This window comes from Salmo salar, chromosome ssa07 (assembly GCF_905237065.1).
Source record: "Salmo salar chromosome ssa07, Ssal_v3.1, whole genome shotgun sequence".
NCBI classification, from domain to species: domain Eukaryota; kingdom Metazoa; phylum Chordata; class Actinopteri; order Salmoniformes; family Salmonidae; genus Salmo; species Salmo salar.
Genome location: NC_059448.1, coordinates 41,621,389 through 41,636,401, shown reverse-complemented (window position 1 = coordinate 41,636,401; position 15,013 = coordinate 41,621,389). Strand labels below are relative to the sequence as shown.

At 47.7% G+C, this 15,013-nt stretch overlaps 1 protein-coding gene across 7 annotated transcripts in view; it reads right to left on the bottom strand.

Moving 5' to 3' along the window:
• The window catches only part of LOC106609323 (signal peptide, CUB and EGF-like domain-containing protein 1), a 108,117-nt gene that overhangs the window by 15,086 nt on the left and 78,018 nt on the right, over positions 1 to 15,013 (bottom strand). For all 7 annotated transcript variants that reach the window (XM_014208003.2, XM_045721996.1, XM_014208009.2 and 4 more), the window contains one exon: positions 3,760 to 3,888. In XM_014208003.2, coding sequence (XP_014063478.1) covers positions 3,760 to 3,888 — 129 coding nt within the window. The remainder of the gene's footprint in view (positions 1 to 3,759; positions 3,889 to 15,013) is intronic.

The following is a 15,013-nucleotide window of genomic DNA, read 5'->3' as shown; positions in this document are numbered from 1 at the left end:
CCGCATCAAAGGGATGATGGACGGGGCCATGTACCGTCAAATCTTGGGTGAGAACCTCCTTCCCTCAGCCAGGGCATTGAAAATGAGTCGTGGATGGGTATTCCAGCATGACAATGACCCAAAACACACGGCCAAGGCAACAAAGGAGTGGCTCAAGAAGAAGCACATTAAAGTCCTGGAGTGGCCTAGCCAGTCTCCAGACCTTAATCCCATAGACAATCTGTGGAGGGAGCTGAAGGTTCGAGTTGCCAAACATCCGCCTCGAAACCTTAACGACTTGGAGAAGATCTGCAAAGAGGAGTGGGACAAAATCCTTCCTGAGATGTGTGCAAACCTGGTGGCCAACTACAAGAAACGTCTGACCTCTGTGACTGCCAACAAGGGTTTTGCCTCCAAGTACTAAGTAATGTTTTGCAGAGGGGTCAAATACTTATTTCCCTCATTAAAATGCAAATCAATTTCTAACATTTTTGACATGCGTTTTTCTGGATTTTTGTTGTTGTTATTCTGTCTCTCACTGTTCAAATAAACCTACCATTAAAATTATAGACTGATCATTTCTTTGTCAGTGGGCAAACGTACAAAATCAGCAGGGGATCAAATACTTTTTTCCCTCCCTGTAGCCTTCACATTGACTCAGTACCGGTACCCCCTGTATATAGCCTCCACATTGACTCAGTACCGGTACCCTCTGTATATAGCCTCCACATTGACTCAGTACCGGTATCCCCTGTATATAGCCTCCACATTGACTCTGTACTGGTACCCTCTGTAAATAGCCTCCACATTGACTCAGTACCGGTACCCCCTGTATATAGCCTCCACATTGACTCTGTACTGGTACCCTCTGTATATAGCCTCCACATTGACTCAGTACCGGTACCCCCTGTATATAGCCTCCACATTGACTCTGTACTGGTACCCTCTGTATATAGCCTCCACATTGACTCAGTACCGGTACCCCCTGTATATAGCCTCCACATTGACTCTGTACTGGTACCCTCTGTATATAGCCTCCACATTGACTCAGTACCGGTACCCCCTGTATACAGTCTCGTTATTGTTAAGTACATTTCTTGTGTTACTTTTTGAATGATTAGATTTTTTTTTTTTTACTTTAGTTTATTTAGTAAATATTAACTCTATTTCTTGAACTGCATTGTTGGTTAAGGGCTTGTAAGTAAGCATTTCACGGTAAGGTCTTCACCTGTTGTATTCGGCGTATGTGACAAATACAATTTGATTTGTATACTGGATATTGAATGCATTGAGTTTCACTATGGGGAGTTGTATGAACTGTCTTTTGTTTAGAGTGCTAGAAGCTGTGAAGAGGAATTTCCACTAAAAGTACAATAAATCTGAACTGTGAACTGTCAGTGGTGAGACAGTGGATGTGTGTGTGTGTGTGGTGTGTGTGTGTGTGGTGTGGGGGTTGGATGACTGGACACTGCAGGAGCATTTCAAAATGTTCTGTCTGGAATAACAGTGTACATTCAGCCTGGTTATGTGGGTGGGAGTCTAAACAGTGACAGGGTTACTGGGTGTGTGTGTGTGTCAGGTTGGTTGCTCAAGATTCACACACACACACACACACACACACACACACACACACACACACACACACACACACACACACACACACACACACACACACACACACACAATACACAGACCCAGTCCATTAAGCCATCTTCCTTGGTTGTAGCAGAGAGCTTGTTTGCTTCCTTCCTCCTGAGGAACCAACAAGCTGATATATGAGTCATAGATATTACTCTCTACGACTATTCTCCACACAAACACCCATTATTCAGCCACAGCTAATAAGACCAGTCCATTAATCAGACTGGAGTTCATTGTTAACAAACAGAGGGGTGGAAAACAAAGCAGAGCTCTGCTCACTAAACAACCCCAAGAGGTCTTCTCAGTGGAGACTTAAAGATCCAATTCAGTCCTTCAGTCAAGCCCTCCACCTCAGGCCTGGGATAGATCAGACCAACTCACCGTGGTCAGGACCAGGGGCTGATCTAGGATCAGGTCCCCCCTATCAATATAATCATACTCATTGTGACTTAAAAGGCCAAACTGATCCAAGATCAGCACGCCTACAGGCCCTGGTTTTGGTTTAGAACTGTTTTATTTTATTTGAGTGAGAAAGATGTAATGACATATTTGGGTGGCTGACAGTAGCAACAGCATTACTTCAGTCCAGCGTCTCTATGAACTCACCTGAACTATTTCAATACCAAGTCATCTGGGCTGTGGAGATTTACAAAGGCTAAAAATACAGTGTGTTATGATAAAGTTTGTCATGAGGAGGAAGCTGTTGAGGCCTGGCTTCTGTTGGCTCCTGGGCTGCTTTGCTACAGTCCTCCAGGCAACTGTCTATATGACGGGCTACGGTTAGACTACCATACCTGATTAATGAAACTAGCATCAGACCACAACCCCAGCCAGCACGCAGCACTGGAACGACTTGAGAGAGGCGCAGCTGTATAATCTATTTTCACCGAGAGGTGCCAGTTGGTTGGCTTGGCTGATGTGCAGGTGTCTGTCTGTTTTGTGGGGTCGGGTGTAACACACCCAAGGTTAGTGCCCCTGTTTGTTAAACTCACCAAACAACGTGGCCTGTCTATTTAATAAGCATAGTGTGTCTGCAAAGCTAAAGCTCCCTCCATCCGCTTGACCTCTACTGTATTGTTTTAATACAGCTACCTGTAGGGAGTCTTTATGTTCCTGGTGATTATTGCACACCCCATTCTCCATCACCCCTGTCCTTGTACAGGCATAGGGGCAGCCTAAAGACTCTCTCTCTATATTTGTCTCCCCCCCTCCCTTTCTCTCTTAGGAGGAAGCTGGCATAGCTCTAGCTCTTCTCAGACATGTATTACCAGGAGCTATTTTCCCTGGAAGAGCTTACCAGCATGGAAAGAATTAAAACATTACATAAATAAAAGTTAAAAATAAAAATCGGAACTAAAATACCACTTGTTAGCGGATTGAACAACATGTGTTGTTGGACACTGGAAGCTTAGTTTTACAGTCAGGTAAGCTGATGGGTGGAAGGAGCGTGTGTGTGTGTGTTCCTCCCATCAGCACACACCCAAGTTGAGTGTGTTATTGGCGTGTATGGAGTTGTGTAAACTGTTTGTTGGCAGTTCTTTTTGTGTTTAATGTGACAGTGTTGATGTTTAATATGACACACACACACACTGGGATAGAGTTGTTTGGTGTTTTTGGTTCGGGGACAAGAACACTGCAGGGTGTTGTTGTTAATAAAATAATTTGTGGTGTGTGCCTCTCCTGTCTCTCTTGCTGTGACTTGTATAGAGGAATTTGCATTTGTCCTCCAAACACAACCAGGGATTAGATATGAAGAGAGAAGCAGAATGCCTTAATACAGCTGACAGTACATTACACCCACTGGAGGATGTCAAGTCAATTGTAATAACAAGCCTATCTGTGCATGTCATTCCAGGTGAATGATTTGTAGACCGACCCCTGTTTTGATTCTATGTATGATCCTGCCCTGAACATAAAGCACATGAGTGAGTTACTACCGTAGAGAATTATGATAGAAACTACTAGGCCGTATATTCTAGTATATCCATTCCTATGGTCCCTATTCCGTGACACTTTCCGTCCGGGATCTGATCGCGGAGTGACGGCACTGTTTCCAAAGGTAACCGTCTGAACGCATTGTGACGTCATCAGTCATCAGACGGGAGTGTCTGACAGCTGTCAGTCAGGTAGGCTGCTCACCCTGGCAGGTGCGCTCGTCAGTGAGGAGCTTGTGGCCCTTCTGGCAGCTGCACTCAAAGGAGCCCACCGTGTTTTTGCAGAAATGGTCACAGCCGCCGTTATTGAACGCTTCCTGGCATTCATCTATGTCTGTATGGAGATAGGGAGAGAGGGATGGGGGGGGGAAGACAGAGAGTAAGAGAGAGAGAAAGAGAGAGCGAGAGAGAGCATTAGGTCACAGATACACTAAGGCAATAGGCAATGCTGGTCAAAGAGAACAGAGTTTTTACACACAGACACACACACACAATATATAACTCTGCCGTGCTAAAGTGTTCCCCTTTAGCAGTCTCTCCCACACAGCCACTGCCATGCTGGGATGGAGATCTCCAAATTGGCAGACAACAGGCCAATAAAAGGCTTCACTAATGCCTTGGAAATCTATTCTAAGCCCCTGTAAGAGTCTTTATGGAACAGGGGGAGGCAGGCGGGGTGAGAGTAAGGGTGAGACAGGGGGAGTCAGAGAGAAGTGGGCTTTTCCTAATGCTCTTATTTGTGCTAACAGGAAGTATCCAGGAGTTGGCAGGCCTGAAAGACAACATGAACACTGGCTGTGCTGCGTTGTGGTGGTAAAGTAGGTTTCCATCCACACAACAAGTCGTAACCGCAGTGCCACGGTGTCAGTGTGGGGCAGCCGCCCACAGCCACAAACATATTGTCACAACACCAGGAAGATATTATCCCAGAGCAAACAAACCTGTGGGAGTCCCGTCGCTGTTCCCTGAAGGCCTCACCTGCCTCTTTCATTCTCTCATTCATTCACTCTTTCTTTTCATTCTTTCAGATTGCTGATAAGTCTCATTCACCAGTGGTTTCTTTTCTGCTGCTAGACCATTTCTTTATGCGGTTTCATTATTCTATTGATTTCTTTCTCTCTCTTTCTCTTCCTCTTGGCATGCGTGTCTGTGCGCACGTTTTTGTGTGTGTGTGTGTGTGCGCATGGCAGTGTGTGTGTATACGTGTGTGAGCATGAGTGTGCACGCTCTTGCGTTTGTGTGCACTTGTGTGTGTGATGGCATCAAGTGTAATGGTAGTTTCACGGTGCTCAGCAGCAGACAGCATGGTACAGGCTCAGCGGGCTTGTTGAGAGGGATCCTCCACTGTCTGATCCTATGACACGCTCTTTACCTGGAACTAATGGAACAGCCTGATGCTACTGCTGTACACAACACTGTCTAGCCCACCATGCAAGGACTTAGAGAAGAGGGGAGAGACAGAGAGAGAGAGAGAGAGAGAGAGAGAGAGAGTGAGAGAGAGAGAGAAAGAAAGAGTGAGAGAGAGAGAAAGAGTGAGAGAGAGAGAAAGAGTGAGAGAAAGAGTGAGAGAGAGAGAAAGAGTGAGAGAAAGAGAGAGAGAGAGTGAGAGAAAGAGTGAGAGAGAGAGCGAAAGAGTCAGAGAGAGAGCAAGAGAGAGTGAGAGAAAGAGAGAGTGAGAGAGAGAAAGAGTGAGAGAGAGAGAAAGAGTGAGAGAGAGAGCAAGAGACAGTGAGAGAAAGAGAGAGAGAGAGAGAGAGCGAGAAAGAGAGAGAGAAAGAGAGAGAGTGAGAGAAAGAAAGAGAGAGAGAGAGAGAGAGAGTGAGAGAGAGCGAGAGAGAGAAAGAGAGAGAGAGCGAGGGGGGAGGGGTGTTGAATGAATACATCATTGAACCCCCACCCCTAAAGGCTTACACCATCCAGGGGTTTGATGGACTTTCTCATAACTTCCATCTACCCCTCCTCCCCCCCACCTCCTGCCCATGTGACTAGGTCTTCCTGAATCCCTGTGGAATAAAGGCCCAGGTGTGTGAGACGATCCAGAGACGTAGATCAGGAATAACAAGCGAGCCGGATCCCCTGGGGCTGTGCATGCAGCGCCAACCCTCCAGCCTGGTGGGATCTGATGTCACGCTACACCCCCCCATAACCCCTTCCCTCCTCTCTCCTCACCCCTTCCTCTTTCTAAATATGTGTCCTCAGCCCAACCCTGGACAGGGTCACTGGGTATATTTCCCTCCTGAGAGGACTGGCAATGCCACACTCAACAAGGGAGGAAAGGTGGAGGAAAGGAAAGAGGACGAGGAAGAGATGGAAAAGAAAGTGGAGGAGGTAGAAGGTAGATTTAGTGGATGAGGTGAAACGTAAGGGGAAGAAAGGAGGAAAGTGGAAGGGTAGAGGGAGGAGGAAGAGACAGAAGAGAGAGCAAAGGAGGGAGGGAGTATTAAGAGGAGGAGGGAGAAAGGGAAATAAAAGAAGAGGAAAGTGGAAGAGTGGAGGAAGAGGACAATAGCATGGCAGATTACACGGGCTAAGCCCTTTTTGATTGGTGCTCTAAGTGATGAAAACTGCTGGGGATTAACACCTAAGCCTTTGAGGCAGAGAATCAGTCAAGAAAGACACCACAGGGAAGACTCATCTAAGAGAGGAGTGGAGGGGAGGAGGGGGAGAGGAGGACAGGGGGGAGAAGGGAAGGAGGAGGGGAGGAGGAGGAGAGGGTAGGACAGGAAGGAAAAGGAGAGGAAGGGAGAGAAAGGAGAGTAGGAGAGGAGGGAGAGGAAGAGAGGTGAGTGGAAGAAAAAGAGAGGGTAGATGGAAAGGGGTAGAGAAAAACAGGAGGAGAAGGGAAGTAGGTGGGGAAGGCGCGGTCAGATATTGCATGTCTCCATTGTTACCTTTAATAGTCAGTCCACTGTGCAATGAGCCAAGTCAGATAAAGTCAGACAAATACAGTATATACAGTTGAGTGATATAAAAGAACATCAGAATGAAATAGTCCTCAGACGACAGGGCTTGTGTTTTCCTATAACAATGTATCCTGATACAAGGGAACCTCTCCAACAAGGCTGAAGTGCAGTGTAACCTCACTGTACAGTGGAATTCCATAGAGTGATTTGAGGGCCTTCCTATTTGCATACATACTACAACTACAGTCAGAGACAGTAAATATTTTGGGGCGGCAGGTAGCCTAGTGTTTAGAGCATTGGGCCAGTAACCAAAAGGTTGCTGGATCAAATCCCCGAGCTGACAAGGTAAAAATCTATTGTTCTACCCCTGAACAAGGCAGTTAACCCACTGTTCCCCGGTAGGCCATCATTATAAATAAGAATTTGCTCTTAACTGACTTGCCTAGTTAAATACAGGTTTAACTGCCCACAGCCTTTAAGGGGATTGTCCTACATCTGGCTTTCCTCAGACTCTGGAGGTAAGGATGCTCATCTCAGTACTGTCTCACGGCTGACCCTCTGAACTGACGACCTCATTGAAAGTTGTGCTTTCAAGCAATGACCTCATCGAAAGCTGTGCTCTTAAGCAATGACTTCATCAAAAGCTGAGCTCTCAAGCAATGACCTCATCAAAAGCTGTGCTCTCAAGCAATGACCTCATCAAAAGCTGTGCTCTCAAGCAATGACCTCATCAAAAGCTGTGCTCTCAAGCAATAACCTCATCAAAAGCTGAGCTCTCAAGCAATAACCTCATCAAAAGCTGTGCTCTCAAGCAATGACCTCATCAAAAGCTGTGCTCTCAAGCAATAACCTCATCAAAAGCTGAGCTCTCAACATTGACAGAATCACTTGTTTTCGTTCACTCCTCTTCCATCATCATTTGCTTTTTGATGAATGCTTTCTTAGAGAAAAGACCTCTCTCTCTGTTCTGTCCTCTCTGCTCCCCCTTTCAATCTCCTCCACGTTCTGTTCATTTCTTCCTCTTGTCTCTCTTTTAAATCAATCATGGCAATTTCCCAGTTCCGTTTCCTTGGCATGTCGACGGCAGATCTCATCTCTATAGAAAGGATGGCTACCTTTCTCCCTAGAGGGGATATTCTCTCTCTCGTTCTCTCCCTCTCTCTACATTCTTAGAAAAAAAGGTGCTATCTATAACCGAGGGTTCTACATGGAACCCAAACAGGATTATCCTATGGGAACAGCCGAAGAACCCTTTTGGAATCCTTTTTTCTAAGAGTGTACCCCCTCTCTCTCTCCACATCTCTCTCACACACACACACACACACACACACACACACACACACACACACACACACACACACACACACACACACACACACACACACACACACACACACACACACACACGCACACACACACACACACCTCCCCCGCCGTCCCTCAGATGCCAATTGCCCCCCATCCCAGACAAGCCTACAGAAGGTATAACAATATCAGCCCCCAACCTACCCAGCCCAAACTTCCCCAACACAGACAAAGATCCCTAATTATTCAGTAAGTCTGGCAGCCATAACTACTTGCATAGCATAGCCACCACATTTCCCCACACTTAATGGCCACTCTGTGGAAGCCTGAGACCAATAACGGCCTATATAATTACCTTTAATAGCCCTGAAATAAAAACATTAAGCATCCACACATCTTGAAATTATAAAACTGTGTGTGAGAGAGAGAAATGTTGTGTGTAAATGAGAGAGAGGGAGTGTGTATGTCTGTGTGTGTGAGGGAGATATAGAAAAAGTGTGAGAGAGAGAGGAAGAGAGAGAGAAAGAAAGAGAGAGAGAGAGAGAGGAGAAACAAAGCGAGTGAGAAAAGCAGAGTGACAGGAGGGGGGAAGGAGACAGGGGAGTGGGACGGAGACAGGGGAGTGGGACGTGAGACAGGGGAGTGTGAAGTGAGACAGGGGAGTGGGAAGTGAGACAGGGGAGTGTGAAGTGAGACAGGGGAGTGGGAAGTGAGACAAGGGAGTGGGACGGAGACAGGGGAGTGGGACGGAGACAGGGGAGTGGGACGGAGACAGGGGAGTGGGAAGTGAGACAGGGGAGTGGGAAGTGAGACAGGGGAGTGGGAAGTGAGACAGGGGAGTGGGAAGTGAGACAGGGGAGTGGGAAGTGAGACAGGGGAGTGGGACGGAGACAGGGGAGTGGGAAGGAGACAGGGGAGTGGGAAGGAGACAGGGGAGTGGGAAGTGAGACAGGGGAGTGGGAAGTGAGACAGGGGAGTGGGAAGTGAGACAGGGGAGTGGGACGGAGACAGGGGAGTGGGACGGAGACAGGGGAGTGGGACGGAGACAGGGGAGTGGGACGGAGACAAGGGAGTGGGACGGAGACAGGGGAGTGGGACGGAGACAGGGGAGTGGGAAGTGAGACAGGGGAGTGGGACGGAGACAGGGGAGTGGGACGGAGACAGGGGAGTGGGACGGAGACAGGGGAGTGGGAAGTGAGACAGGGGAGTGGGACGGAGACAAGGGAGTGGGACGGAGACAGGGGAGTGGGAAGTGAGACAGGGGAGTGGGACGGAGACAGGGGAGTGGGAAGTGAGACAGGGGAGTGGGACGGAGACAGGGGAGTGGGACGGAGACAGGGGAGTGGGACGGAGACAGGGGAGTGGGACGGAGACAGGGGAGTGGGACGGAGACAGGGGAGTGGGACGGAGACAGGGGAGTGGGACGGAGACAGGGGAGTGGGACGGAGACAGGGGAGTGGGACGGAGACAGGGGAGTGGGACGGAGACAGGGGAGTGGGACGGAGACAGGGGAGTGGGATGGAGACAGGGGAGTGGGACGGAGACAGGGGAGTGGGACGGAGAGGAAAAGAGAGAGTAGTTTGATGAAGCGTCAACAAGACATGCTGGGAGAGCAGTATCCATCTGGATCTGTCCACTTCAATGGAGGGAGAGGGAGACAGAGCGAGACCACCTAAAAGGAAGAGATTCCCAAAGCCATCACCTACAGAAAGATGAACTTGGAGAAGAGTCCCCTAAGCAAGCTGGTCCTTGGGCTCTGTTCACAAACAGACCCCACAAAACCCCAGGACAGCAACACAATTAGACCCAACCTAATCATGAGAAAACAAAAAGATAATTACTTGACACATTGGAAAGAATCAACAAAAAACAGCACAAACTAGAATGCTATTTGGCCCTAAACAGAGAGTACACAGTGGCAGAATACCTGACCACTGTGACTAACCCAAACTTAAGGAAAGCTTTGACTATGTACAGACTCAGTGAGCATAGCCTTGCTATTGAGAAAGGCCGACGTAGGCAGACCTGGCTCTCAAGAGAAGACAGGCTATGTGCCCACTCCTACAAAATGAGGTGAAAACTGAGCTGCAATTCCTAACCTCCTGCCAAATGTATGACCATATTAGAGACACATATTTACCTCAAATTACACAGATCCACATATAAATCGAAAACAAACCCAATTTTGATCAACTCCCATATCTATTGGGTGAAATAGCACAGTGTGCCATCACAGCAGCAAGATTTGTGACCTGTTGCCACAAGAAAAGGGCAACTAGTGAAGAACAAACCCCATTGAAAATACAACCCATATTTATATTTATTTATTTTCCATATTTATATTTATTTATTTATTTACTATTTGCACATCGTTACACCACTGTATATAGACATAATATGACATTTGAAATGTCTTTATTCTTTTGGAACTTCCGTGAGTGTAATGTTCACAGTTTTTTTTAAATTGTTTATTTCACTTTTGTTTATTATCTACTTCACTTGCTTTGGCAATGTTAACATATGTTTCCCATGCCAATAAAGCCCTTGAATTGAAATTGAAATTGAATTGAGAGAGCACCTCTGTGATTGCATTGCACACACATCTGGGCTGCCGGGGGCCAGCTGGTAGTTAGGCCTCTATTAACGAGGGCATAGCTCATTAAGACTCTCCTACATATGATGTACCATAATGAGGATCTCACTCAGGGAGGGGAGAGGTGGTAAGGTAGACCTGGGGAGGGAAAGAGGGATGGAAAGGAAATGAGAGCAATGGATGGAGGGGAGAAGGAATGAGAATGTCTTATGTTCCATCCTTCTCAGTTACTCACTCATTCAATCTTCCACTCTATGTGTACTGATCTATCTCTCACTCTTCCCCTTATCTCTTGTATCTGCCTCTCATTTTAGATATCTCTTTTTGTTACCATCTCCGTCTCTCTCTTCCTTTCTCACCGTGATCTAATCATTTTAATCTCTCTAAGTGTCTGGGTGTAAGAACAGGGGTGTGTAATCTGTCAACGCATACACACACACACGCACGCACGCACGCACGCACGCACACACACACACAGACAAACACACACCCTAGACACCCACACCCATCTTCCATCAATCTCCAATCCCTGTTTGACATTTACCATGGGTTCTATCGATACCCTGCTTCATCTGCGATCAATAGGTCCATTCTGAGCCCTGCTGCTCCCTGAATATAACCAGCCATTACCAGCTCATTACCATCTATTACAGCCATCTGTCTGAATGGCTGACTGACTGACTGACTGGCTGGTTGACTGTCTACTGGCTGGCTAGCTGGCTGACTGGCTAACTGTCTACTAACTGGCTGATTGACTGACTGGCTAGCTGGCTGGCTGGATAACTAACTGACTGTCTGTCTCGTGGCTGGCTGACTGACTGGCTGTCTGTCTAGTGGCTGACTGACTTACTGGCTGACTGTCTACTGGCTGACTGTCTAGTGGCTGACTGACTGACTGTCTACTGGCTGGCTGACTAACTGGCTAACTGACTGACTGGCTAACTGACTGGTTAACTGACTGACTGGCTAACTGACTGACTGGCTAACTGACTGACTGACTGGCTAACTGTCTGACTGGCTGGTTGACTGTCTACTGACTGGCTGATTGACTGACTGGCTGGCTGGCTAACTAACTGACTGTCTGTCTCGTGGCTGGCTGGCTGACTGACTGGGTGACTGTCTACTGGCTGACGTCTAGTGGCTGACTGACTGACTGTCTACTGGCTGGCTGACTAACTGGGTAACTGACTGACTGGCTAACTGACTGGTTAACTGATTGACTGGCTGACTGACTGGCTGGCTGGGAACACTGCTGCTGGGAAGGCTGAGGGCCAAATGGGAAGGGCTAACATCCAGCTGGGCTAAGAGAAACAAACGCACTGGCTTACTGCTCCTTGCTCCTCTTAGGATAGGAGGTTGCGGGCCCAAGGCAGCACTAGGAGCTGTGTTTGCAGTGAGAAATCCAACACTATATGAGATATGAGAGCAGAACACAGTGTTACTGCTAAGTTCATTTTTTATTTAACATTTATTTACTGCTACGTTATTGCTAAGTTAACCTGAGCCCTGAGCTGATGCAGAGGAAAAGCCTTGTGACGGTGGTTTAGGGTTCAACAGACGATTAGGATCGACTGAAATTAACAACAGTGTAGGATAAATAATCGACCGGTAATGAGAATATGGCTGAACGTTGACCTCTGGCCCTTGACCTCAAAACAGTAAGTAGAACAGAGGGATCAACTGGAAGGTCATTGTTGCATAAGATGCTTGTGAGTTGATAATAGTCCTCTCAAAAGACAAAGACAGTAGATAGAGAACGGAAAGAGTCAGAGGCAGCAAACAAGACAGAAAGAAAGAAAGAAAGGGAAGAATAAATAAAGTTTGAATTGTAACATAAACTGCAGTCATCGGGGATAAAAACCATTGGAGAGAGAGTGAGAGTGAGAGAGAGAGATGAGGAATGTGGAAGCTCTTTGGCTGCTGCTGCAGGCTTATCTCTGAGCGCTCGCGTAGCCTTGGTACGCACCTCGGGAGAACTGTGTGGTTTTACAAAATATTTACAGTAAAAAGCAATACATTTGTGGAAACCTGAACCTGTCCAAATAATTTGGGGACGGTAGAAGGGGGATCTACTGTTCATAAAAAGCGGCGTTTACCTCGGTGTGACCACCTCAGGCTGCTAATGTGGGGAGACGACGGGCGGCTCGGGCCAGAGCGGGCCGTGTATTTATCAGAGGATTTAAACGGCCCACTCTGTTTGCTTTGTCCCTAAAGACTCTCCTCCGTCTAATAACAGAGGCTCTATGGGCCGCATCTGGGCCAAGAGCAACTCCTGTAAAGAGCAACACAACAGTAAAATAAAACAGGAGGCAGGGCCGACGCCGGCCTGACGGAGGGAGAGCCGGAACGGTTGAGGGCCGGAGTCATGTAAGGTGATGGAGATAGGAGTGTTATTGTGGAGATTACTGGGCCTGACATGTTAATACAGTGGGATTTTGAGAGCGTTGGCACTTTCTGGAGGCTTTCTGTCTGGACGAGTGGGGCTAGAGGAGGAGTTTATGGGGAAGACACTCCGTACAGTAGCTTCCAGTCTCTTGAGGACACAAAGTGATAGTGAAGCTAGGACAAAAAAGCTAGTGGGAGTGGTAGGTGGGAAAGTGAAAGTTATTGCTGACTATGATACAGTTTGTTTATTGAGATTAGCATAAAGTATGTCCCCTTATAACCCAACGAGCTTGTAGCCTATCACCTGGTTTCTCCTTGTCTGTATTAAGTGACTACAGTAATGGCTCTTTGATTGGATTACAGGATGTGTGTGTGTGTTCAGGCTTTCGCTGGTACTGGGGAGTGGAATGCAGGCCAGTGGGGACGTGTCTCAGGTGCCCATACACACGCTGTGCAACTGAGCAGCTCAGTCTCCCTGCGCCGACCACACACACTCACACACAATGCAAATGTGTAAACACACACGCACGCACACGCACACGCACACACACACCTCATCCACACACACACCTCCGGACACGCAGCTTCTAATCAAACATCTGGAAATCGTTCACAAAATCACTTTTCTTCTCCCTCTCTCCTTCCACCTCTCCCTCCGTCTCTCCCTCCGTCTGCAGGAGAGCCCTGTGATAAAAACGCCTCCTTCCATTTGGCGCGTCTGTCATCGTGGAGCGAGGGAACCATCTCGTCTGTCAGCGCAGATGAAAGGCTGTTTATCAGACGCCTGGGATTTTAACATGCCCTAAATAGTTTATATTGAAATGATTATGTTAGGGGGGGGCAGGATGGTGCAGGTCCCACAGGGTCTGGCACACAGAGAGACAGAGCAGAGAGACAGAGCAGAGAGACAGAGCAGAGAGACAGAGCAGAGAGACAGAGCAGAGAGACAAGAGGGCTCTGCCTACAGTACCTCACAGCATGACATTTACCTCCCCGCTAACTACTAACCCCACAAAACCACAAACTGCTGTCTACAATACTCTATCTACATTAACAGCACATCACTACCCACTATCTCTATGCTATCAAACACCTCTACCCCCTGGGCCTATCTGCAAATTACAACACAGCACTGGCACAACCCGATATGCTATAACACATGACAAAGGAGCTGATCGTGGACTACAGGAAAAGGCGGACCGAACAGGCCCCCATTCTAATCGACGGGGCTGTAGAGGAGCGGGTCGAGAGTTTCAAGTTCCTTGGTGTCCACATCACCAACGAACTATCATGGTCCAAACACACCAAGACAGTCGTGAAGAGCGCACGACAAAACCTTTTCCCCTTCAGGAGACTGAAAAGATTTGGAATGGGTCCCCAGATCCTCAAAAGGTTCTACAGCTGCACCATCGAGAGCACCCTGACCGGTTGCATCACCGCCTGGTATGGCAACTGCTCGGCATCTGACCGCAAGGCGCTACAGAGGGTAGTGGATACGGCCCAGTACATCACTGGGGCCAAGCTTCCTGCCATCCAGGACCTTTATAATAGGTGGTGTCAGAGGAAAGCCCATAAAAGACTCCAGTCACCCAAGTCACCCACTGTTTTATCTGCTACCGCACGGCAAGCGGTACCGGAGCGCCAAGTCTAGGATCAAAAGGCTCCTCAACAGCTTCTACTCCCAAGCCATTAGACTGCTGAACAATTCATAAAAATCATCACAGGACAATTTACATTGACCCCCCTTCTTGTACAATGCTGCTACTCGCTGTTTGTTTGTTACCTATGCATAGTCACGTCGCCCCCACCTGCATGTACAGATTACCTCAACTAGCCTGTACCCCCCCACACTGACTCGGTACCGGTGCCCCCTGTATATAGCCTCGTTATTGTTATTTTTATTGTGTTACTTTTTATTATTACTTTTTATTTTAGCCTACTTGGTAAACATGTTCTTCTTCTTGAACTGTATTGTTGGTTAAGGGCTTGTAAGTAAGCATTTCACGGTAAAGTCTACACTTGTTGTACTCGGCGCATGTAGAAAATAAAGTTTGATTCGATATGATTCATTACAGTAGAGCACAGTCCCACACTACTACACTCCTTATGGGTCAGCTCAGCTGTGATATCGGCTAGCTTAGCCAAGACCCTATCAGCCCATCTCATCTGTCACAGATCAGGAGATCTGTGTGTGCCGTTGCCAAGGTTACAGGAAGCTTTGGTCCATGCAGAAGGGGCAGCATGGCGACAAGGCCAGGGGAGTTGTACATGCG